General features: G+C 40.0%; 2 protein-coding genes and 1 long non-coding RNA gene across 4 annotated transcripts in view; 1 reads left to right on the forward strand and 2 right to left on the reverse strand.

Moving 5' to 3' along the window:
• CDC42SE1 (CDC42 small effector 1) overlaps nt 1–10,316 on the forward strand; it is a 64,105-nt gene extending 53,789 nt beyond the window's left edge. The window contains exons 3-5 of the mRNA XM_040411477.1: nt 466–573; nt 702–787; nt 9,819–10,316. Of these exons, the coding sequence (XP_040267411.1) occupies nt 466–573; nt 702–776 (183 nt within the window). The 3' untranslated portion in view covers nt 777–787; nt 9,819–10,316. The remainder of the gene's footprint in view (nt 1–465; nt 574–701; nt 788–9,818) is intronic.
• A 4,228-nt stretch (nt 10,317–14,544) lies between these two features.
• LOC120981774 lies at nt 14,545–15,183 on the reverse strand. The gene is made up of 2 exons (XR_005774749.1): nt 15,149–15,183; nt 14,545–14,953 (listed from the first exon to the last, which is right to left on the reverse strand). It is a non-coding gene; the product is annotated as an uncharacterized LOC120981774 (long non-coding RNA).
• A 623-nt stretch (nt 15,184–15,806) lies between these two features.
• BNIPL (BCL2 interacting protein like) lies at nt 15,807–26,360 on the reverse strand. Of its 2 annotated transcripts, none has more exons than XM_040411448.1 (10): nt 24,584–26,220; nt 22,001–22,096; nt 21,839–21,900; nt 21,065–21,286; nt 20,820–20,984; nt 19,252–19,354; nt 17,505–17,636; nt 17,143–17,229; nt 16,678–16,776; nt 15,807–16,587 (listed from the first exon to the last, which is right to left on the reverse strand). In XM_040411448.1, exons 2-10 carry the CDS (start codon nt 22,039–22,041, stop codon nt 16,563–16,565), a joined length of 936 nt encoding a protein of 311 aa, XP_040267382.1. In that variant the 5' UTR covers nt 22,042–22,096; nt 24,584–26,220; the 3' UTR covers nt 15,807–16,562. The 2 variants fall into 2 exon arrangements, with proteins under 2 accessions (XP_040267382.1, XP_040267381.1); XM_040411447.1 differs by lacking the exon at nt 24,584–26,220 and adding an exon at nt 26,242–26,360 and having other exon boundaries at nt 16,086–16,587.
• Between the last annotated feature and the right edge of the window lie 312 nt (nt 26,361–26,672).

Here is a 26,672-nt window from a genome sequence, read left to right on the forward strand (position 1 = left end):
GAGGCAGAGATAGCAACCCACAGAGCACTACTACCACAAACATCCCCCACTACTCCTGTCATGTTCTGCCTGACACGCTACATGTGGTTACCTGAGACAGTATCACACAGAGTAGGATTAGATACACAGCTCAGCAGACAGTATCACACAGGATAGGATTAGATACACAGCTCAGCAGTCAGTATCACACAGGATAGGATTAGATACACAGCTCAGCAGACAGTATCACACAGGATAGGATTAGATACACTGCTCAGCAGACAGTATCACACAGGATAGGATTAGATACACAGCTCAGCAGACAGTATCACACAGGATAGGATTAGATACACAGCTCAGCAGACAGTATCACACAGGATAGGATTAGATACACAGCTCAGCAGATGGTATCACGTATGATAGGCTTAGATACACCTGTTTATGTCGGATACACAATGGCTTCACCATGTGCTTTGTCTGATGCAGAAGAAGAGGAGAAGGATTGATCGCTCCATGATAGGAGAACCCATGAACTTTGTCCATCTGACACATATCGGCTCAGGAGACATGGCCTCTGGAGACGGACTTTCCATGGTAGGTCCGCTACTTACCTTATGTCCTGTGGGGGGTAGCACAGAACTGTATAGCTGCTGACTGTACCCAGACAGTCATACAATCTACGACCACCGCACTGTATCATCTGTGGACGTCTTCTTTTACAGGCCGCTCCGATGCAAGATCATATGAGATCGAAAGGAAACCGCGATAGACCATGGAGCAACTCCAGGATCTTGTAGCTATACACACTGTAAGACCGCGCTGCTGGCACACACTGCCAGGGGGCAGTATTATAGTAGTTATATTCTTATACATAGGAGCAGTATTATAGTAGTTATATTCTTGTACATAGGAGCAGTATTATAGTAGGTATATTCTTGTACATAGGAGCAGTATTATAGTAGTTATATTCTTGTACATAGGAGCAGTATTATAGTAGTTATATTCTTGTACATAGGAGCAGTATTATAGTAGTTATATTCTTGTACATAGGAGCAGTATTATAGTAGTTATATTCTTGTACATAGGAGGCAGTATTATAGTAGTTATATTCTTGTACATAGAAGCAGTATTATAGTAGTTATATTCTTGTACATAGGAGGCAGTATTATAGTAGTTATATTCTTGTACATAGGAGCAGTATTATAGTAGTTATATTCTTGTACATAGGAGCAGTATTATAGCAGTTATATTCTTGTACATAGGAGCAGTATTATAGTAGTTATATTCCTGTACATAGGAGGCAGTATTATAGTAGTTATATTCTTGTACATAGGAGCAGTATTATAGTAGATATATCCTTGTACATAGGAGCAGTATTATAGTAGTTATATTCTTGTACATAGGAGGCAGTATTATAGTAGTTATATTCTTGTACATAGGAGCAGTATTATAGTAGTTATATTCTTGTACATAGGAGCAGTATTATAGCAGTTATATTCTTGTACATAGGAGCAGTATTCTAGTAGTTATATCCCTGTACATAGGAGGCAGTATTATAGTAGTTATATTCTTGTACATAGGAGCAGTATTATAGTAGTTATATTCTTGTACATAGGAGCAGTATTATAGTAGTTATATTCTTGTACATAGGAGGCAGTATTATAGTAGTTATATTCTTGTACATAGGAGCAGTATTATAGTAGTTATATTCTTGTACATAGGAGCAGTATTATAGTAGTTATATTCTTGTACATAGGAGGCAGTATTATAGTAGTTATATTCTTGTACATAGAAGCAGTATTATAGTAGTTATATTCTTGTACATAGGAGGCAGTATTATAGTAGTTATATTCTTGTACATAGGAGCAGTATTATAGTAGTTATATTCTTGTACATAGGAGCAGTATTATAGTAGTTATATTCCTGTACATAGGAGGCAGTATTATAGTAGTTATATTCTTGTACATAGGAGCAGTATTATAGTAGATATATCCTTGTACATAGGAGCAGTATTATAGTAGTTATATTCTTGTACATAGGAGGCAGTATTATAGTAGTTATATTCTTGTACATAGGAGCAGTATTATAGTAGTTATATTCTTGTACATAGGAGCAGTATTATAGCAGTTATATTCTTGTACATAGGAGCAGTATTCTAGTAGTTATATCCCTGTACATAGGAGGCAGTATTATAGTAGTTATATTCTTGTACATAGGAGCAGTATTATAGTAGTTATATTCTTGTACATAGGAGCAGTATTATAGTAGTTATATTCTTGTACATAGGAGGCAGTATTATAGTAGTTATATTCTTGTACGTAGGAGGCAGTATTATAGTAGTTATATTCTTGTACATAGGAGCAGTATTATAGTAGATATATCCTTGTACATAGGAGCAGTATTATAGCAGTTATATTCTTGTACATAGAAGCAGTATTATAGTAGTTATATTCTTGTACATAGGAGGCAGTATTATAGTAGTTATATTCTTGTACATAGGAGCAGTATTATAGTAGTTATATTCTTGTACATAGGAGCAGTATTATAGCAGTTATATTCTTGTACATAGGAGCAGTATTATAGTAGTTATATTCCTGTACATAGGAGGCAGTATTATAGTAGTTATATTCTTGTACATAGGAGCAGTATTATAGTAGATATATCCTTGTACATAGGAGCAGTATTATAGTAGTTATATTCTTGTACATAGGAGGCAGTATTATAGTAGTTATATTCTTGTACATAGGAGCAGTATTATAGTAGTTATATTCTTGTACATAGGAGCAGTATTATAGCAGTTATATTCTTGTACATAGGAGCAGTATTCTAGTAGTTATATCCCTGTACATAGGAGGCAGTATTATAGTAGTTATATTCTTGTACATAGGAGCAGTATTATAGTAGTTATATTCTTGTACATAGGAGCAGTATTATAGTAGTTATATTCTTGTACATAGGAGGCAGTATTATAGTAGTTATATTCTTGTACATAGGAGCAGTATTATAGTAGTTATATTCTTGTACATAGGAGCAGTATTATAGTAGTTATATTCTTGTACATAGGAGGCAGTATTATAGTAGTTATATTCTTGTACATAGAAGCAGTATTATAGTAGTTATATTCTTGTACATAGGAGGCAGTATTATAGTAGTTATATTCTTGTACATAGGAGCAGTATTATAGTAGTTATATTCTTGTACATAGGAGCAGTATTATAGTAGTTATATTCCTGTACATAGGAGGCAGTATTATAGTAGTTATATTCTTGTACATAGGAGCAGTATTATAGTAGATATATCCTTGTACATAGGAGCAGTATTATAGTAGTTATATTCTTGTACATAGGAGGCAGTATTATAGTAGTTATATTCTTGTACATAGGAGCAGTATTATAGTAGTTATATTCTTGTACATAGGAGCAGTATTATAGCAGTTATATTCTTGTACATAGGAGCAGTATTCTAGTAGTTATATCCCTGTACATAGGAGGCAGTATTATAGTAGTTATATTCTTGTACATAGGAGCAGTATTATAGTAGTTATATTCTTGTACATAGGAGCAGTATTATAGTAGTTATATTCTTGTACATAGGAGGCAGTATTATAGTAGTTATATTCTTGTACGTAGGAGGCAGTATTATAGTAGTTATATTCTTGTACATAGGAGCAGTATTATAGTAGATATATCCTTGTACATAGGAGCAGTATTATAGCAGTTATATTCTTGTACATAGGAGGCAGTATTATAGTAGTTATATTCCTGTACATAGGAGCAGTATTATAGTAGTTATATTCTTGTACATAGGAGCAGTATTATAGTAGTTATATTCTTGTATATAGGAGGCAGTATTATAATAGGTATATTATTGTACATAGGAGCAGTATTATAGTAGTTATATTCTTGTACATAGGAGCAGTATTATAGTAGTTATATTATTGTACATAGGAGGCAGTATTATAGTAGTTATATTCTTGTACATAGGAGCAGTATTATAGTAGATATATCCTTGTACATAGGAGCAGTATTATAGTAGTTATATTCTTGTACATAGGAGCAGTATTATAGTAGTTATATTTTTGTACATAGGAGCAGTATTATAGTAGTTATATTCTTGTACATAGGAGCAGTATTATAGTAGTTATATTCTTGTACATAGGAGCAGTATTATAGTAGTTATATTCTTGTACATAGGAGCAGTATTATAGTAGTTATATTCTTGTATATATGAGGCAGTATTATAATAGTTATATTATTGTACATAGGAGCAGTATTATAGTAGTTATATTCCTGTACATAGGAGCAGTATTATAGTAGTTATATTCTTGTACATAGGAGCAGTATTATAGTAGTTATATTCTTGTACATAGGAGCAGTATTATAGTAGTTATATTCTTGTACATAGGAGGCAGTATTATAGTAGATATATTCTTGTACATAGGAGCAGTATTATAGTAGTTATATTACTGTACATAGGAGCAGTATTATAGCAGTTATATTCTTGTACATAGGAGCAGTATTATAGTAGTTATATTCTTGTACATAGGAGCAGTATTATAGTAGTTATATTCTTGTACATAGGAGCAGTATTATAGTAGTTATATTCTTGTACATAGGAGCAGTATTATAGTAGTTATATTCTTGTACATAGGAGCAGTATTATAGTAGTTATATTACTGTACATAGGAGCAGTATTATAGCAGTTATATTCTTGTACATAGGAGCAGTATTATAGTAGTTATATTCTTGTACATAGGAGCAGTATTCTAGTAGTTATATTCCTGTACATAGGAGCAGTATTATAGTAGTTATATTCTTGTACATAGGAGCAGTATTATAGTAGTTATATTCCTGTACATAGGAGGCAGTATTATAGTAGTTATATTCTTGTACATAGGGGCAGTATTATAGTAGTTATATTCTTGTACATAGGAGCAGTATTATAGTAGTTATATTCTTGTACATAGGAGGCAGTATTATAGTAATTATATTCTTGTACATAGGAGCAGTATTCTAGTAGTTATATTCTTGTACATAGGAGCAGTATTATAGTAGTTATATTCTTGTACATAGGAGCAGTATTATAGTAGTTATATTCCTGTACATAGGAGGCAGTATTATAGTAGTTATATTCTTGTACATAGGAGCAGTATTATAGTAGATATATCCTTGTACATAGGAGCAGTATTATAGTAGTTATATTCTTGTACATAGGAGCAGTATTATAGTAGTTATATTCTTGTACATAGGAGCAGTATTATAGTAGTTATATTCTTGTACATAGGAGCAGTATTATAGTAGTTATATTCTTGTACATAGGAGCAGTATTATAGTAGATATATCCTTGTACATAGGAGCAGTATTATAGTAGTTATATTCTTGTACATAGGAGCAGTATTATAGTAGTTATATTCTTGTACATAGGAGCAGTATTATAGTAGTTATATTCTTGTACATAGGAGCAGTATTATAGTAGTTATATTCTTGTACATAGGAGCAGTATTATAGTAGTTTTATTCTTGTACATAGGAGCAGTATTATAGTAGATATATTCTTGTACATAGGAGGCAGTATTATAGTAGTTATATTCTTGTACATAGGAGCAGTAATATAGTAGTTATATTCTTGTACATAGGAGCAGTATTATAGTAGTTATATTCTTGTACATAGGAGGCAGTATTATAGTAGTTATATTCTTGTACATAGGAGCAGTATTATAGTAGTTATATTCTTGTACATAGGAGGCAGTATTATAGTAGTTATATTCTTGTACATAGGAGCAGTATTATAGTAGTTATATTCTTGTACATAGGGGGCAGTATTATAGTAGTTATATTCTTGTACATAGGAGCAGTATTATAGTAGTTATATTCTTGTACATAGGAGCAGTATTATAGTAGTTATATTCTTGTACATAGGAGGCCGTATTATAGTAGTTATATTCTTGTACATAGGAGCAGTATTATAGTAGTTATATTCTTGTACATAGGAGCAGTATTATAGTAGTTATATTCTTGTACATAGGAGGCAGTATTATAGTAGATATATTCTTGTACATAGGAGCAGTATTATAGTAGTTATATTCCTGTACATAGGAGGCAGTATTATAGTAGTTATATTCTTGTACATAGGAGGCAGTATTATAGTAGTTATATTCTTGTATATAGGAGCAGTATTATAGTAGTTATATTCTTGTACATAGGAGGTAGTATTATAGTAGATATATCCTTGTACATAGGAGCAGTATTATAGTAGTTATATTCTTGTACATAGGAGCAGTATTATAGTAGTTATATTCTTGTACATAGGAGCAGTATTATAGTAGATATATTCTTGTACATAGGAGGCAGTATTATAGTAGTTATATTCCTGTACATAGGAGCAGTATTATAGTAGTTATATTCTTGTACATAGGAGCAGTATTATAGTAGTTATATTCTTGTACATAGGAGCAGTATTATAGTAGTTATATTCTTGTACACAGGAGGCAGTATTATAGTAGTGATATTCTTGTACATAGGAGGCAGTATTATAGTAGTTATATTCTTGTACATAGGAGGCAGTATTATAGTAGTTATATTCTTGTACATAGGAGCAGTATTATAGTAGTTATATTCTTGTACATAGGAGCAGTATTATAGTAGTTATATTCTTGTACATAGGAGGCAGTATTATAGTAGTTATATTCTTGTACATAGGAGCAGTATTATAGTAGTTATATTTTTGTACATAGGAGCAGTATTATAGTAGTTATATTCTTGTACATAGGAGCAGTATTATAGTAGTTATATTCTTGTACATAGGAGCAGTATTATACTAGTTATATTCTTGTACATAGGAGCAGTATTATAGTAGTTATATTTTTGTACATAGGAGCAGTATTATAGTAGTTATATTCTTGTACATAGGAGCAGTATTATAGTAGTTATATTCTTGTATATAGGAGGCAGTATTATAATAGTTATATTATTGTACATAGGAGCAGTATTATAGTAGTTATATTCCTGTACATAGGAGCAATATTATAGTAGTTATATTCCTGTACATAGGAGCAGTATTATAGTAGTTATATTCTTGTACATAGGAGCAGTATTATAGTAGTTATATTCTTGTACATAGGAGCAGTATTATAGTAGTTATATTCTTGTACATAGGAGCAGTATTATAGTAGTTATATTCTTGTACATAGGAGCAGTATTATAGTAGTTATATTCTTGTACATAGGAGCAGTATTATAGTAGTTATATTCTTGTACATAGGAGCAGTATTATAGTAGTTTTATTCTTGTACATAGGAGCAGTATTATAGTAGATATATTCTTGTACATAGGAGGCAGTATTATAGTAGTTATATTCTTGTACATAGGAGCAGTAATATAGTAGTTATATTCTTGTACATAGGAGCAGTATTATAGTAGTTATATTCTTGTACATAGGAGGCAGTATTATAGTAGTTATATTCTTGTACATAGGAGCAGTATTATAGTAGTTATATTCTTGTACATAGGAGCAGTAATATAGTAGTTATATTCTTGTACATAGGAGCAGTATTATAGTAGTTATATTCCTGTACATAAGAGCAGTATTATAGTAGTTATATTCTTGTACATAGGAGCAGTATTATAGTAGTTATATTCTTGTACATAGGAGCAGTATTATAGTAGTTATATTCTTGTACATAGGAGCAGTATTATAGTAGTTATATTCTTGTACATAGGAGCAGTATTATAGTAGTTATATTCTTGTACATAGGGGGCAGTATTATAGTAGTTATATTCTTGTACATAGGAGCAGTATTATAGTAGTTATATTCTTGTACATAGGAGCAGTATTATAGTAGTTATATTCTTGTACATAGGAGGCCGTATTATAGTAGTTATATTCTTGTACATAGGAGCAGTATTATAGTAGTTATATTCTTGTACATAGGAGCAGTATTATAGTAGTTATATTCTTGTACATAGGAGCAGTATTATAGTAGTTATATTCTTGTACATAGGAGCAGTATTATAGTAGTTATATTCTTGTACATAGGAGGCAGTATTATAGTAGATATATTCTTGTACATAGGAGCAGTATTATAGTAGTTATATTCCTGTACATAGGAGGCAGTATTATAGTAGTTATATTCTTGTACATAGGAGGCAGTATTATAGTAGTTATATTCTTGTATATAGGAGCAGTATTATAGTAGTTATATTCTTGTACATAGGAGGTAGTATTATAGTAGATATATCCTTGTACATAGGAGCAGTATTATAGTAGTTATATTCTTGTACATAGGAGCAGTATTATAGTAGTTATATTCTTGTACATAGGAGCAGTATTATAGTAGATATATTCTTGTACATAGGAGGCAGTATTATAGTAGTTATATTCCTGTACATAGGAGCAGTATTATAGTAGTTATATTCTTGTACATAGGAGCAGTATTATAGTAGTTATATTCTTGTACATAGGAGCAGTATTATAGTAGTTATATTCTTGTACACAGGAGGCAGTATTATAGTAGTTATATTCTTGTACATAGGAGGCAGTATTATAGTAGTTATATTCTTGTACATAGGAGCAGTATTATAGTAGTTATATTCTTGTACATAGGAGCAGTATTATAGTAGTTATATTCTTGTACATAGGAGCAGTATTATAGTAGTTATATTTTTGTACATAGGAGCAGTATTATAGTAGTTATATTCTTGTACATAGGAGCAGTATTATAGTAGTTATATTCTTGTACATAGGAGCAGTATTATAGTAGTTATATTCTTGTATATAGGAGGCAGTATTATAGTAGTTATATTCTTGTACATAGGAGCAGTATTATAGTAGTTATATTCTTGTACATAGGAGCAGTATTATAGTAGTTATATTCCTGTACATAGGAGCAGTATTATAGTAGTTATATTCTTGTACATAGGAGCAGTATTATAGTAGTTATATTCTTGTACATAGGAGCAGTATTATAGTAGTTATATTCTTGTACATAGGAGCAGTATTATAGTAGTTATATTCTTGTACATAGGAGCAGTATTATAGTAGTTATATTCTTGTACATAGGAGCAGTATTATAGTAGTTATATTCTTGTACATAGGAGGCAGTATTATAGTAGTTATATTCCTGTACATAGGAAGCAGTATTATAGTAGTTATATTCTTGTACATAGGAGGTAGTATTATAGTAGTTATATTCTTGTACATAGGAGCAGTATTATAGTAGTTATATTCTTGTACATAGGAGCAGTATTATAGTAGTTATATTCTTGTACATAGGAGCAGTATTATAGTAGTTATATTCCTGTACATAGCAGCAGTATTATAGTAGTTATATTCTTGTACATAGGAGCAGTATTATAGTAGTTATATTCTGGTACGTAGGAGACCCTATTATAGCAGTAATATTCTTGTACGTAGGTGTAGTATTATTTTAGTTATGGCCCTTAGATATAAGTACTTTGGTAATCTTCATTAGTTTATACAAAGTACAGTTCCCAGTAGGGGGCAGCGCTGAGAACAGTACAACCCTCCTTTCTGCCCTTTAGAAAAGCACACAGTTTCTGAATATTTGGAAGTAATTGCTTCTGCTCAGAATTACTAATTTGATTTGGTCTGTTTCTATAATTGACTTACATTAAATAGCTTCCAATTAGCAAATTCTTAATACTTCTAAATGGATTAACATTCCAGGGCTGATGAGTATGTGGGCGTACGTTCCCCACCCGCTCAGAACCATCATCTCTTGTGCTCTAGCGCCATCATCTGGAACTTAAGTGAAAGCAATTTTCAAAAGTAAAAATTAATAAAAAATTTAAAAAACGTGTAACTTATCTTTTTGCAATTTCAGGGATCGAGCACATTAAGGAGGAGCAGGAACAAAGCGCCGCGCTGCAATCACTGGATAAGTTATTCAATCTTCCAAACAAAATGATTTAAATTTTTTCCTGGAAACATTTTTTGGAGAACTGATACAGAAATATCTGAAGAATGTGCAATATTTTTCTAGAATATTATAAATATGTAATAGCTTTTTTTCATGGAGATTCCTGCTGTCTGAGCTACGCTGTGGATTATCTGCCTTTTATTATTTTTTGGAACGTCCGGAATGATTGAAGCGATGCCAGATTGTGAAACAGAGCACTTCATAGACTGCTATATAAGTCCCATCAATCCTCGCCTCTCCCTCACTCCACATTCCATCATATTTCACACCTGGAAAACAAATCTGTCAAAAATTCCATGAATTTTCACCTTCAAGGGTCCTGCCTCAATAGTATTCTATAGAAATGAGCATTTTAGGAGATAATGACGTGTTTTTATTTTCTTACTTAAGGTAACAAAAAATTGGCAAAAAATTTCTAGAAAAAAATCTATGTAGTAATAGAATTTGTAGAAATGTTTTTGCGTGTTCCTAGCAGATCATACATGACATAACGTCACTGATACGTGTCCTAGAGAGGATTAGTCCATACTGCCTTATAAAAATCTATGACAGAAAACTGCACTTGAAATTATGCAATAAATGGCTAAAATATAACCGTAATAAGACGTCTCAAAATCTGCTACCTCCGCATCCAAATCGCTACGTGAAGAGCTGACGCGTTGCATACGGACTACTGTAGTCACCGGGGGTCTCTCCTATCACTGTGCGCACATTTTTACCTATATAGTAAACATTCCTTGTATGAACTAACTCTATTTTAATTTTCTTCTTCTTTTTTTTTTCAATCTTAAAAATTTAGTTTAATGTCAAAGCTTTTTTTTAGTTTTCACAGAGAATTTTTGTTTGAAATGTTTGTGTTAACAATGCGTAAAAGTAGCTTAAGAAAGACTCCAATGAAGGCTCCAAGGCTGTAAGAAGAAGCTTTGGATATTTTTTTATCACTTTTTTTATTTTAATAACCCAGCACAACTGAGGAAAAAAATTAAATCTGTATTAACAGTCTGATTTAAAGGCTATGTTTACCTTTGGGGGCATTTTTTTTTATCATTGCATTGTACTTATTTTGTGCTAAAAATAATTTTTAAAATTGGTCTTTATTCAAAATATGGAGCCTTTTTTTTTGTACAGAGGTGAGATTCTCTAGTAACACCCTTTGGATTTTCTGTTATTTCCGTCAGAACAGGAGCTGACGGGCTCCTTATCTCTGCTCTCTGACATTATAAACACTCATTATAGCTCACTTAGCTTACTGATAAGACTGTGGACTAAGTAAATGTTTATGACTTCTTAGTAGTTTAGAGATAAGGGTTACTCGGCACAAAGTGAAAGTGAAAGTACCCGTCACACAGCTAGAAAAACAGTTAATCCTTTGTGACAGAAAGGCTCAATACTTTTAATAAAGGGCAATTGTAAAAATGATTTTTAGCCAAAAATGAAGAACATGCAATCATAAAATAAAATTGGCTCCGAAGATGTACATAGCCTTTAAGGGTACGTTCACCTGGTGGCTTTTGATGCTGTTAAAGTCTGCTTAGCGCCATTGAATAGAGTGAAACCATGAGCTGACACTCACTGCGGTTTCAAGTGTCATCCCTCCGGACACCGTTACTTGACGCAGTCAAGGCTTCAGTCCCATCGACGTTGAAATTTTGGCGAATTCTGCCGTGTGAACAGTCCCTTACTGTTCAGTTGTGTTGGTAAAGGGCTAGGTTACATTTTTCTTGAAAAATGCGCTCGTCTCCACACGATCGGCGAGTTTATATAATTTATTTTGCCCATAGAAATCCATCCGTGTCAAACATTTAAAGGGATTGTCTGACCATTAAAAGGTTCCACATGGTCTGAAATAATCTCACTCAGCGCACAACGCTCTCCCGTTCCAAAGCCTTAAGATCCCCGGTCCGTCTCCGCTTCCTCCTGACATGCAGGAAGCAACTGTTCAACCAATCACAGGCTGCAGTGGGGACCCGCCTCCGCCTGTGATTGGTCGAGAGCTCATTTCCTGGGTTTCGAAAGGGACCAGCAAGTATCAAATGGTCAGACACCCCCTTTAAGTTTTATGTGATAATTTACCCAAAGCTTGTTCTTATACGCCTCTGTCCTGAAGGAGTCACTCCTACCTAATACTATATCAAAATAAAATCCCATTTTATAGGTTTTATTGAATTTTTTATATATATATATTTTGCTTTCCATCGCTTTGGGTTTGCTATCAGCCTCTGTGTCTTGCCTGCCACTTCGTGTACTCCAGTATTTCTACAATGACAGCTAGACGACCACCGCAGCAATAAAATACCCCAAAAAACAAAATGGGATCTTTTATACAATCATCATGGACTGTTACTGTGCAGCCGGTCTGTAATATGTCATTATTCCGGAATAGCGGGACTATTCCCGGAGCTTGGATACTGATTTTTTTTTGCTTTGATAAATCCTGAGTCGCTCTATGTAATCAGATCTGGAGAAGCCAATTCCAATGTGTCATTGTGCCGAGAGCTGCTGGAAATGAGATCTGTTTGTGCACAATAAATGCAATTCTGTTCAAAAACATCCGCTTTTGTGTGGTCACTGGGGAAAAAGAAGATTGGTATAGACGGGGCCTAGAGGGATGTGTCGTAGGGCAGACACTCTGGCGCTCATTTATTATTTGTTTAATGCTACTTTTTGCCGTATTTGGGTCGTGACAAAATTGGTGACTTTACCCCCCTCACAACACTTTTGTGAAGTGGCGGAAAAAGCGGGCCCCTCTCATTCATCATTTGCCTTAGGCCTCTTGCACAGGAATGTGTGCGGGCCGCAATGCACAAACACCCACCGTGGGGCAGCGGATCGCGGACCCATTCACTTTAATGGGTCCGCAATCCGGCCGTTCTGTAAAAAGATAGGACATGTTCTATCTTTTTGCTTAACGGTAGTATGGGACGAAACCCCACGGAAGCGTTGCGGAAATTTCCCCGACACCGTGGCACATGTCGTCAAAGGTTAAGGCTGGGGCTACACGGCGATCTTCACACAGCCATAGGGTCGCGACCACGACAGCAGGGTCGGTTTGGCAAGTTTGAGGTCACGGTAACATGTGATTCGCGCTGTGACCCCAGCCTAAGGCGTCATTCACGCGTCGGTGATCCACGGACAGCACACACCATTGCTTTTAATCTTTGTATTCACACATCCGGAAGCATGCTCTATTTTGTCTGCGTTCACGGATCACACCCCTTTATCGTCTAGGGATCCGTGAAAAACACGGACGCAACAGAGATGTCATCTGTGTTTTACGTGCATGGACCATTAGAAGGAGCTGTACAGTGTCAGTGAAACACGTAGAGCAAAAAACGGACCATCTTATCACGGATCCGTGTCTCTTCCGTATTTTTTTATTTTTAAAAACGGAAATGACTCCGTGTGCCGTGTGTATGTCCGCAAGTAAATAGAGCATGTTCTATTCTTGTCTGTTTTGCGGACAAGGACAGGCGTTGTTACAATGGATCCGCAAAAAAACGGATGTCATCCGTTTGTTTTTTGCGGACCGCAAAATACATATGGTCGTGTGCATGACCCTTAAGGCTCTGTATGCACAGTAAAATTCATTCTGGGGGCCCACTTGTAAAGGCAGCAGCGAGAAGCTACCAGATGACTGATCGTGGGGGCCCTGCCGGGGTCTAGGGGCCCATCGGGGGATTCACCTGTCTAAGCCTGTGTATACATTACCTCCCAGCCTTCCATCGGAAATATTCACTCAAGTCTTATCTGCGACGGAGGCCTGCCATATATCGACATAAGAAGAAAAAAAAAAAAAAGTATACCGCACTATAGTTTTTCTTTACCGCCACTGTGTGCTTACACTTATCAGGCCTTCTTCTAGTGAACAGAGACCCATGAAAAAATCTGCGTATACCCCGCAGTCTGTTCTGCGTCACCAGGTGGCGATGTGAGAGGTCACTGTGCACCATCTAGTGGCAGGATTTTATAAAACCGCACTACAATGACATCCATCAGCATATAAAAAGGAGTTTATTAACATCGGCACATCCAAGTAGAAAACATGAAAAGTACAAATAGTCCAACGTAAGGCATCCAACACAACCCTGTAGTATATACATATGTACACCCCGATATAGAACATCCCTCGGTCCGAGCAGATTGGTGAAACCAATACTGTTTTATAGGGGGAAAAAAAACCAAAGTACAATATATAGGTAGTATCTCTTTAAAAAAAAAATTATTATAATAGCTCCATAATCAGCAGTGTCATATCCACCATCTTTGAAAACTACATTTTTCTGTCGTTATCAATTTTTTAAAATTTTTCCTTTTTTTTTGACATGGAAACCAACAGCAAGTAGTTTTATGCTCTTGACGGATTTTATTTGATCCATTTATTTTAATTCTACCTTGTGCAGCTTGACCTGATGCTCACATGTACAAATATCTAGTATGCGAGTTACGTATTTTAATTAAATCAGTAAGGCAAAGGCCGATCGACAGCAGGACTACGAACGCGGTGTAAGGATGAAGGATCTGTCAACAGCAGCATCTTAGTGGTGGTTTCCAGGCAAAAACATGTCACTTCCTGTTGAACAAACAGCATAAACCGATCCTGACAATATCTGATAAACAGGCTGGACTTCAATATTTATTGATTATAGACACAAATAAAAGGTGGCGCGTCCCTTTAACAATGTAAACAGAAACTTTTTGGCAGTTTTTTTTTTTTTTTAACGATAACACTTTAATTGTTAATTTGTAGATAGGACAAATACATTAACTATTTGGGGCACCTTAAAAAAAAAATCTTGTGCTCTATCTGACCCTACCCAAGAGTACGGAGTGTAACCTATAAAGGCTATAGAAACCTTCGGGGCAATTTTTGTATGACTGCATTTTATTAAAAATTTTCAGCTGTTTTTGAGGTACAGGGGTTAAAAAGCAGTCTATTTCCAGAGTATCACTTCTCAGACCCATCAGCCGACTGCTCATGTGAAGCCTCATCTCTGATCTCAAACACTCAAGCTATATTCTTACCAGTTTGATACGTTTAGCTGTAGTAGTAAGGCCTCTTTCACACGGGCGTTGTGGGACAATGTGCGGGTGCGTTACGGGAACACCCGCGATTTTTCCACGCGAGTGCAAAACATTGTAATGCGTTTTGCACTCGTGTGAGAAAAATCGCGCATGTTTGGTACCCAAACTTCTTCACAGAAGTTCGGGCTTGGGATCGGTGTTCTGTAGATTACAAGGGAAAATAATAGCATTCTGAATACAGAATGCATAGTACAATAGCGCTGGAGGGGTTAAAAAAATAAATAATAATTTAACTCACCTTAGTCCACTTGATCGCGATGCCCGGCATCTCCTTCTGTCTCCTTTACTGAACAGGACCTGTGGTGAGCATTCATTACAGGTCAAGGACCTGTGGTGACGTCACTCCGGTCACCACATGATCCATCACCATGGTAAAAGATCATGTGATGACCGGAGTGACGTCACCACAGGTCCTGTTCAGTAAAGGAGACAGAAGGAGATGCCGGGCATCGCGATCAAGTGGACTAAGGTGAGTTAAATTATTATTATTTTTTTAACCCCTCCAGCGCTATTGTACTAAGCATTCTGTATTCAGAATGCTATTATTTTCCCTTATAACCACGTTATAAGGTAAAAAAATAATGATCAGGTCTCCATCCCGATCATCTCCTAGCAACCGTGCGTTAAAATCGCACCGCATCCGCACTTGCTTGCGATTTTCACGCAGCCCCATTCACTTCTATGGGGCCTGCGTTGCGTGAAAAACGCAGAATATAGAGCATGCTGCGATTTTCACGCAACGCACAAGTGATGCGTGAAAATCACCGCTCGTGTGAACAGCCCCATAGAAATGAATGGGTCGGTATTCAGTGCGGGTGCAATAAGTTCAACTCACGCATCGCATCCGCGCGGAATCCCGTGTGAAAGGGGCCTAAGTGTTTGAGGTCCGGAGATTCTCACATGAGCCGTCAGCTGATGGGACTGAGAAGTGATACTCTGGAAACAGACTGATTTTTAACCCCTCTTTCTCAAAAACGGCTGAACATTTTTAATAAAGACCAACTGGAATAAATTATTTTTAGCCCAAAATGAATAAAATCCAATCATAAAAAAAAAAAAGTCATGAAGGTGTCCCCCTTTATAAAGTTTTCCATGATGGCTGCAGGTTAAACCCGCAACAATATGTAATTAACATATTGTTAAGTATAGGATTAGATCAATAAAGTTTATTGAAGAGAACACAAAGCGCTGAACTTTTTTTTTTTTTTTTAATACATCTAGAATTCTTGGTAGTTCAAAAAACTTTATTGATATAAATATTAACAAGGCGCACCGTATGGGTCACCATAAGGAACGCCCCCAAATTTTTGTTCATGGTATAACTTTTCCTGAGAATTTGGTCACCAGGTGGCGCCATTCTGTTGGAACAGCAGATAATACACTATATCCCCTTTTCTTTTCATGTGCAGAATGGCGTTCTTCGAGAAACTCTTCTAGCGAGGTTTCCTGTGTGAGTATGGAGGTCCCCGGCTCAATGTTACAGCCTGTCCAATGAGTTGTCGCTGGTGTTTATTGCAGCAGATCTCCCACTAGGAGTGCAATTCAGTGCAAAAGAATTCACAGGAGCTATCGCTTTAAGGAATTGTCCAACCTGAAACGGAGAAAAGCAGAGCATTCAGCTGAACTGGACTCACTGATCGTATATAGTTAATAGAGGGTGAAAGATCAGGGGGTGACTCACTCTTGAATACAGTCCGGTATGTGAACCTTCTCTAGCGAAACGAGCGGCTCCAGGTCCGCCAGGCTGTTGACAAATTTCACCTTTCTTCCAAATTTGGAACTTAAAGAAACAAAAAACAAAAAAAAAGTTAAAGGGCTTGTTCAGTTTTTAATTTTTTAGGTCCTATTAGAGTAGGAAGTGGCTATCAAGAGCATCTTTTGCTCCGGAGGACCTGTCCTGTCCTACATTACACAGGCAACCCATTGATATGACTGGACACTGTAATACCCAATTTCTCCTGCGGGGGCACTGCAGAGAAATCTAACACTTACTACCAGATCTATCCATAGATTACAGCTGATCTCAGAGGACAACCCCCATCAGGCACTCCATGGTTGTCACCCAGTTACTAGTCCACAAATATTTTTTGGAATTTTTCCAACTGGGTTTTCCCATATAATGACCTACTATTTTCAAAACACTAACCTGATAAAAGGCCTTGTGATGACCAGCAAGGCTTTCAAATACCACGTCGGGTGCACAATGAGGACAGATTTCAGATTTTTCTTTAACCTAAAATAAAAATTAAATTAAATTAAAATAAATACAAAAATTTAAAGAAATAAAGGGAAATACCACAAAAAAAATCTTGATAAAAATGCAGTAATCGTCTATGATTGATTCACAGACTTTTATGGTGGTCCAAAAAAAAAAGTTCTGTCAAGTTCTTTGTCTGGTACCTGGAGATTTAAAAAAATCTTGTCCTTGGAGTTTCCCTAAACACCCACACTGTCCCTATTCAGCCGCTCCATGGTTTGTCCAGATCTCTGGGATGTCTCAGGCCTTACCGTCTCCCCGTGGCCTGGTAACAGCGCTTGATCCAGTTGATGGGGGGGATTTTATTGCGTGGGGTACATCCGTTCAGATAGATCATCATGTAGTCCTCGGCCACCAGAAGGTCTAAGGTTCCTATTATATACCTGAATGCACAGCGCCAGACAATGAGGGGAGAGACCGCAAACTGTAGTTAGAGAATAAAATACTATTCTAGGGGATTTTCATCCACAAAAATAAAGCCCCTTGTGAAAGGACTATGAAGGTCTAGCATCAGGGAGAACATTCTGAATTCAGTTCTTATTTCACTATACACACACAACAAGATTATGTTACTAGATGGCGGTGACAACCTTTCATTTATTTTTTCTAAAAACAAGGTAGCCGTCACCCTACAGTCACGTTTCCTCACAAACTGTCCTTCTCATGTGTCTCCTTACATCCTGCCTCTCACAAGCTCCTCAGTACCTGATCTTCCTCTGACTTGCTCCTCAAGAGCGCCTCCTCCCAATCTCCTCCCTGGGACCTACCCCTTGCAAGCTTCTACTCAAGACCTACTTCTCATAATCTGGTCCTCACAAGCTCCTTATCAGGACTTGACACTTTACAAGCCCCTACTCACAGTCCGCTCCTTACAAGCTGCTCCTCCGGACCTGCTCCTTACAAGCTCTTAGTCACAATCCGCTCCTCATGACCTGTCTTTTACAAGCTTAATGTCTGCAGGACCTGTTCCTCACAACCTGCTCTTCACACTCCCTTCCTTATAATCTGCTCCCTACAAGCTCCTCTTCCTGACCTGTCTTTTATAGGCTTCTCCTCAGGACCTGCTCCTCACACTCCCTTCCTTATAGTATGCTCCCTACAAGCTCCTCTTCCTGACCTGTCTTTTATAGGCTTCTCCTCAGGACCTGCTCCTCACAATATGCTCCTCAGGACCTGCTCCTCACACTCCTTTCCTTATAGTATGCTCCCTATAAGCTCCTCTTCGTGACCTGTCTCTTATAGGCTGCTCCACCGGACCTGCTCCTCATAAGCTCTCATGACCTGTCTTTTACAAGCTTGTCCTCAGGACCTGCTCCTCACAACTTGCTCTTCACACTCCCTTCCTTATAATCTGCTCCCTACAAGCTCCTCTTCCTGACCTGTCTTTTATAGGCTTCTCCTCAGGACCTCCTCCTCACAATATGCTTCTCAGGTCCTCCTCCTCACAATATGCTTCTCAGGTCCTCCTCCTCACAATATGCTTCTCAGGTCCTCCTCCTCACAATATGCTTCTCAGGACTTGCTCCTCACAATATGCTTCTCAGGACTTGCTCCTCACAATATGCTTCTCAGGACTTGCTCCTCACAATATGCTTCTCAGGACTTGCTCCTCACACTCCCTTCCTTATAGTATGCTCCCTATAAGCTCCTCTTCGTGACCTGTCTCTTATAGGCTTCTCCTCAGGACTTGCTCTCACATGCACTTCCTTACATTCTGCTTCTCGGGACCTGCTCCTCCTCAGGACTTACTCCTCACACGCACTTCCTTACATTCTGCTCGCCATGATCTGTCTCTTACAATCTGTTTCTCACAGGCTCCTCTTGAATCATAAAATATAAACATTTAGGCTTAATTTAAAAAACCATTAGAGATTTCTGTATTTTGGATGGAGTTCCCCTTTAAATTAGTTTATTTTTACATACTCTTATACACATTGAAATGATTAATTCTGAGTCACCGTCCTGCCCCCTAGTGGCCGTGCTGTCCGCTGCTCATACCTGAAGAGATTGTCCATGATGTACTGGTAATCCGGAATATTACTCTCTGGTAGATAACAGGAGGCGAATGTAATAATAGCGTTCAACCCATCGCCATGGTGACCTGGAGGAAAACACGGGAACCGGGTGTATATAATGAAACCCTGCCAACACCCCAAAGAGACAGGCGGTATCACAAGATAGGATTAGATACACAGCTCAGCAGACAGTATCACACAGGATAGGATTAGATACACAGCTCAGCAGACAGTATCACACAGGATAGGATTAGATACACAGCTCAGCAGGCAGTATCACACAGGATAGGATTAGATACACAGCTCAGCAGACAGTATCACACAGGATAGGATTAGATACACAGCTCAGCAGAGAGCATCACACAGGACAGGATTAGATACACAGCTCAGCAGACAGTATCACACAGGATAGGATTAGATACACAGCTCAGCAGAGAGCATCACACAGGACAGGATTAGATACACAGCTCAGCAGACAGTATCACAAATGACAGGATTAGATACACAGCTCAGCAGGCAGTATCACACAGGACAGGATTAGATACACAGCTCAGCAGTCAGTATCACACAGGATAGGATTAGATACACAGCTCAGCAGAGAGCATCACACAGGACAGGATTAGATACACAGCTCAGCAGACAGTATCACACAGGATAGGATTAGATACACAGCTCAGCAGAGAGCATCACACAGGACAGGATTAGATACACAGCTCAGCAGACAGTATCACACAGGATAGGATTAGATACACAGCTCAGCAGGCAGTATCACACAGGATAGGATTAGATACACAGCTCAGCAGACAGTATCACACAGGATAGGATTAGATACACAGCTCAGCAGAGAGCATCACACAGGACAGGATTAGATACACAGCTCAGCAGACAGTATCACACAGGATAGGATTAGATACACAGCTCAGCAGACAGTATCACACAGGATAGGATTAGATACACAGCTCAGCAGACAGTATCACACAGGATAGGATTAGATACACAGCTCAGCAGACAGTATCACACAGGATAGGATTAGATACACAGCTCAGCAGAGAGCATCACACAGGATAGGATTAGATACACAGCTCAGCAGACAGTATCACACAGGATAGGATTAGATACACAGCTCAGCAGAGAGCATCACACAGGATAGGATTAGATACACAGCTCAGCAGACAGTATCACACAGGATAGGATTAGATACACAGCTCAGCAGACAGTATCACACAGGATAGGATTAGATACACAGCTCAGCAGACAGTATCACACAGGATAGGATTAGATACACAGCTCAGCAGTCAGTATCACACAGGATAGGATTAGATACACAGCTCAGCAGAGAGCATCACACAGGATAGGATTAGATACACAGCTCAGCAGACAGTATCACACAGGATAGGATTAGATACACAGCTCAGCAGAGAGCATCACACAGGATAGGATTAGATACACAGCTCAGCAGTCAGTATCACACAGGATAGGATTAGATACACCTCTCAGCAGGCAGTATCACACAGGATAGGATTAGATACGCTCTCATTTCCCCTCGGTTACCTCCCGAAGAGACGACTTTCTTGTACGGCTCGATGGCCGTCATGTCCACCTTGTGTTCTCCCATCAGAAATATCCTCCACTTGCGGCCGTTCTGATCTTCCATGTCCGTCACGCGGTTGTCCACATATTGGACGTTTTCCGTCCCTTTAGGCTTGGGGAGATCATCTGTAGTAAAGAAGGACACCGCATTAATGGCCGCGGCCCCCTGCCCTACCCGGAGCGAAGAACTGGAGAACGGGCGTTACCTTCCCACTCAAACTCATGGCTCAGGTCGAGTAACTCGCTGCTGTTCGGAGTCTCCAGATCATCAATGTCAAAATCAAAATCTTCGTCAGTTGTCAGGTCGCGGTTGTCGCTGGAGATGGCAGACTCCTGGCTGTTTTCCAGGTTTAGGCTGATATCAGGGGCGGGTAATCGTTTCTTTATATGGCGGTTACCGCACAGCTCCAGCGTACTGGGAGGACTGACTGCGGAACAGGTCAAACCAAGTCAGCCTGCGTGTCCCCTGAAATACTCTGCGCTGCTGGGGAGAGGGCCTGCTCTCTGTCCCACATGTCTCCATGCAACCTTGTCCCAGGGGTGCACCTAGCCTTTCTGCTGCCTGAGGCAAAAACTGAAACGGCGCCCCCCCCCCCCCCCCCATGCCAATTTCTTAACCTAACCCCCTTTGCCACAATAAAAGCGCTCATTGCCCATGGCCCTTCCGCTGCTTGTCCCTACCTGGTGCTGCCTGAGGCCTCACTTGGCCTCATTGGTGATGCGCCCCTGCCTTGTCCTCACCAGCATCATAACATGGGTGACTAGACAACAGGGCTCACCCGTCTCCTTTAATACTCTGCGCTGCTGGGGGGTGGGGGCCTGCTTTATGTCCCACATGTCTCCATCCCCCTCCTCACCATGATACATGCATCCTTGTCCTCACGAGCATCAAGACCAGAGTCACAAGGCTCACCTGTCTCCTCAAATACTCTGTGCTGCTGTGGGAACGTCCCACTTGTTTCTATCCTGTCTCATCTTACCCGATGGGTCATCTTCTTTAGAATCCATGTCTTCTTCTGCCGCAGCCTCCTCTGGAAGGGGCCTGAAAACAAGATTGGTGTCATAAGCCATAAATGGCCACGCCCAGTGGTCAGGTAATGGGGGGCAGCAGCGTGCCATTTATTTTTACCCAGCCGACCCACCTTGGGAACTCTTCATCTTGCCATTCTTCTTTCAGCTCCATGTCATCAATGGTCGGACGAGTGGTAGCTGATGGGGCCGCTGACCGTGGTATGGTGCTGTCGGGGGAGAAGGTCACAGCGTGTAATAATGGCGGAATTCATCCTTCATAGACATGTCCTTCCCTCCTGTCCCTTGTCATTGATTGTATACATGAATCCTGCCCAGGTGTAGTCTACAAACTACTGGATAGGTTACTACAGGATACTCAGCACTGACCTCTGGTGGTGACAGGTGGCACTGCAGTCAGCTGTTAACCATTCCCCAAGCCAGAATCTGTGTCAAATCCAACGTGTGTGGACAAACCCAAAAAGCGCGTACGCCACCCAAGAATGCTTGGTCAGTTTGAGGGGCTGGCAAACTGGGTAAGGGCCTAAGGCCTCCATTTCTTAGGGGCTCATGAGGACAGGAGCAGCTGGAGAGCCTGTTACTTCTAGGATATGTATGGCGCATGCTGCCATAGACTATAATGGAGCGCAATCGCCCATGAGCATCCGCTTTTCATGTACCGCTTAAGGTCATGTGACATTTCAAAGGCCACACCCCTCTCACATCTGGTGTCGGGGGATAATGAAGAAATGTACAATTTTTTTTTTAAAGTGAAAATATCAGTAACAGAACGAGGCCTTAGAGGTCCCTAATGAGCCACCAAACTCACACCGTCCCCTGTGGCCTCCAGATGGTCTAATTAACTGCGGGGGGCCCAGGCCCTGCAGCTGTGGTGGTGCCGGACCAATAGGACGTCTCTGATGAAGAAATTTTACTCTAGTTTTGTATTTAACATATAAATTTCACCCCAAAATGGGCGTGGATTAAATAAACTCCTCCCAAAAGCCATGGCTCTGTGGCGAGAATTATATAGTCATTCTTCAGAAGAAAACACCGCTGGGTCACTCTCCCCAAAAACCTGTGTGGCCCTGGCATCAAGAGAATTTTGGGTAACAGCCGTTTAACACGGGTGGCATCCTCGCCAGTTACCACCACTGACAGGGCCGAAAACCAACTGGGCAGACATTGGGGCACAAGCTGTCCATAGCAGCCAATCACAGCACAGCTTTCACTTCACCAGAGCAGTGTAAGAAATGAAAGCAGAGTTCTGATTGGTTGCTATGGGCAACAAAGGCCGCATCGCTTTGTTTGGGCACACGAGGCCCTGTGCTTTGTTAACCATTCCAAGGCCTCTGTTCTGCCTACACAATGACGAATTAATGAAACGCCGTCTGCTTTAGGCCTCCTGCACACGACCGTTTTTTCCCCCCGTTTACTGGCCGTCTTTTGCGTTCCGTATACGGAACCATTCATTTCAGTGGTTCCGCAAAAAAAAACTGAATGTACTCCGTATGAATTCCATTTAAAGATAGAACATGTCCTATTATTGCCCGCAAATCACGTTCTGTGGCTCCATTCAAGTCAATGGGTCCGCAAAAAAAAGGGAACACATACGGAAATGCATCCGTATGTCTTCCGTTTGGTTTTTTGCAGAAACATCTATTGAAAATGTTATGCCCAGCCCAATTTTATCTATGTAATTACTGTATACTGTATATGCCATACGGAAAAAAACGGAACAGAAACACAACGGAAACAAAAAACGGAACAACGAATCCGTGAAAAACGGACCGCAAAACACTGAAAAAGCCATACGGTCGTGTGCAGGAGGCCTTAAAAACACATCACATGACCTCCTCATCCAACATGGTCGACTGCTGCGACCTCGTTAACCTTTCTCCTAAAAACCACCCATGTACTGTTCATCAGTAAAGCACGTGCGCGCCTCCTAATAGACGCCGAAAACGTCCGCCATATTTATATACTCTGCGTAGTAGACAAAGCACACTTGCCAACCCTTTAAAAGTTAGCCTGAAGGGGAAGCCTGTTGTAAGACTCCACCCTTTTCCCAGGTAGACCCTGCCCCTTTTGTGACATCACACCCCCTTAGACCCCATATGTACGCATCATCACATACAGTTAGAGCTCACGTATGGACACCGATGAGAACAAAATGGAGGATGTCCTAGGCCGAACCCTGTAAGATGGCGCACAGTTTTGATTGCTTGCAGGGGGGGAGGCAACCCTTTACCATTTCACACATGACGCCATTACGTTCTATTCAGATCTGTCCTATTCGCTAGAACAGGCTGCTGTGTGCGGTTCCGTTCACACGTGCAGGTTTTTTTTTTTTTTTTTTTTTTTGGGGTAGTATCTGCCATTTATGCTTCAAAAACCTGATAAAAAAAAACTTTCTTGTGTGAATATACCCCAACAGGGCGACTGCCGGCACAGCAGGGGTTAATAGCCATAGGTGACGGAGCCGCAGGTCCCCTCGTTATGGGTGCGGTCTGTATATAGCTTGCATCCAGTGCCCCCCTTTTTCTTAGTATACAGCGCCCCCCTTAATGGTGCATATGGGGAACGCTCACTTACCTGTGCATGCAGCTTGCACCTATATTTGTGCACAGTGTCCCCCTCCCCTATATATAGGTGCCCTCCCTGTGCTTGTCAATACAAGAAATAAAACGGCCATACCGTGCTGAAGAGATACTTACAGGCTGTGTGCAGAGGTAGGTGACCCTGGAGTAGGCGGCTGACATCACCTATGTAGCTGTGGGGCAGGGAGGATACAGCATAATGGGCAACTCCCAAAAACAGCTCATGTTCCCAGGTAGCGGCAGTGTACACACCGCCCTGCCGGGACATGTATGCACTTTTATACTGCGCTGACCGCCTGTCTCTACACCGTCTGTGGACTCTTCTATTTCCCACAATCCTGCAGGTGCGGGCTAATTTAAATTTAAAAAAAAAAAGCCTGTGAATAGGGTGTGGCCTAATTAAAGGGGTGGCTCTTAAAAACAGAGTGTGTGTGCGCAATTAAGCATTACGCTTGATGGACAGGTTTCCATGCCGTCGCCTCTTGTGCTGCCGATTTACAGACTAGATGCAATTGTAGCAAACCCTCAGCTCTGAGAAGCATGAGGCCTGTAAGGGTTCTCATTTGCTGACAGCAAGCAGAGCTGGCGAGGAATTAAAACACAATGCAGGATGGTGATCATCGTGGTTTCCTGACATGATGATGAGGGCGGGACTTAAAGGGGTTGTCCAGGACTAGAAAAAACATGGCTGCTTGCAGTCGAACACTGTGCTGCACCTCTTCACTAATTCAATGGACCTGAGCTGTAATACCAGACACATCCTGTGGACGAGTGTGGCGCTGTTTCCAGAAGAAGGCAGCCATGTTTTTGTAGTCGGAGTCCAGGAGGAGGCATTCTAGGAAGAAGAGGGGGTGTATGTGTCACTGTCCCAAGTCCCTAGTAAAAAATCAGGAAAGATGAGGACAAGTCCCCACCGCTCTGTCACAGTACAAGATGCTATAAAAGTGGGCGTGTCCTTTTAGCGCCAATATAGGCCACACGCCTCTAGGAGACTCAGTGCTGAGTAGTTGGACGAGCTCTATGTACTGTGACTAATGGGACGGTGACCAGGACTATTACCGCTCGTAGGGACCAGGCGTGGCACTGAGGTCACATTTTTATGTCCTGTTTTATGTACTGCCAGACTGTGACATGATCTCCAGTTATTATTAGTCATTTATAGGCCAATTTCACAAAAATGGGGGCGGGCTTATAAAAGTGTCACATGAAAAGGGCGGATCCAGCTAAGGTTAGCCACACCCCTGAGGAGGAGCATGAGGCCCTCTACATAAACCATCACTTTTTTTTTTTTTTTTAAAGTGTTAGCAAGCCACACCCACTTCTTTCATAGCACCGCCCCTTACCTCATTCACTCCTCCAAGGTTTTAAAAAAACAAACAAAAGGGTCCTCCGCAGTTTCCTGTGGGCTGTTACTACAGCTCATCCTCGTTCAAGTGAAGAAACTGAGCTGCAATACCAGACATGACCAGGGACAGAAGAGGCGCCCCTCCAAGTCCTCATAGTCCAGGGAAACTGTCAGCATGCTGCTTCTTGGCTGGGAAGTAAGGAACTGCAGCCTGGTCTAGCACGGTATAATACGATAATAATGTTCCGGGGGTGAGACCTGGACTCATAGGACTGAAATAGGAACTTCCACCCATTGGGGGGGTGCACTCGAAAACAATAGGACAGCTCCGTCGTAACGTAATAGGATTATTATAGATCCTTCTCGATCCAGGCAGTGGCCATCACTGCTATGACATGTCCCCTCCTCCGGTTTGGAGCCGAGCACTTACCTCTGGTGCAGGGCCCCGGGCTCTCCGTCCTTCGCACCGCTGTCCATCTTTACGAGTGGATTTGGAATATTCGTGAGTGATGTTTTCTCATGGCCCGGCCTCATTATGCGGAGGATACACACCTCTCAGAAACCGGTTCTGCCACCTCTCACGCCGGCATCTTGTTGTTGCTGTCAAATCAGATGAGTCTTTCTTCCGCTCGTTGCCGTACACGTTCCTGCAACCAAAAATGTCCAAGTGACTGGACCGGTTCTGATCGGAGGCGGCGACTAGGAGTGTTCATGGTTTCGTCACCCTCAGTTTGTAGGAACCTTGCTAATAACGGAACGACACGAGATTCTGTCTCTGTGAGCAGAGTTAAGACTGACGGAAGCAGCTCTCTCTGCCTCACTCACAGCAGGAAATCCCAGCACGGCTCATTTCTCTACCTC

This window comes from Bufo bufo, chromosome 11, assembly GCF_905171765.1.
Source record: "Bufo bufo chromosome 11, aBufBuf1.1, whole genome shotgun sequence".
NCBI classification, from domain to species: domain Eukaryota; kingdom Metazoa; phylum Chordata; class Amphibia; order Anura; family Bufonidae; genus Bufo; species Bufo bufo.

Bases quoted from the DNA above. Each gene is read 5' to 3' on its own strand.
- BNIPL (XM_040411447.1), bottom strand. From the start codon at position 26,345: ATGAGGCCGGGCCATGAGAAAACATCACTCACGAATATTCCAAATCCA. The intron at 21,901-22,000 runs GTGGGTCGGCTG...TCTTGTTTTCAG, and splicing joins CAAGATGAAGAGTTCCCAAG to GCCCCTTCCAGAGGAGGCTG. The intron at 16,588-16,677 runs GTGAGTCACCCC...TCTCCGTTTCAG, and splicing joins ATACCGGACTGTATTCAAGA to GTTGGACAATTCCTTAAAGC.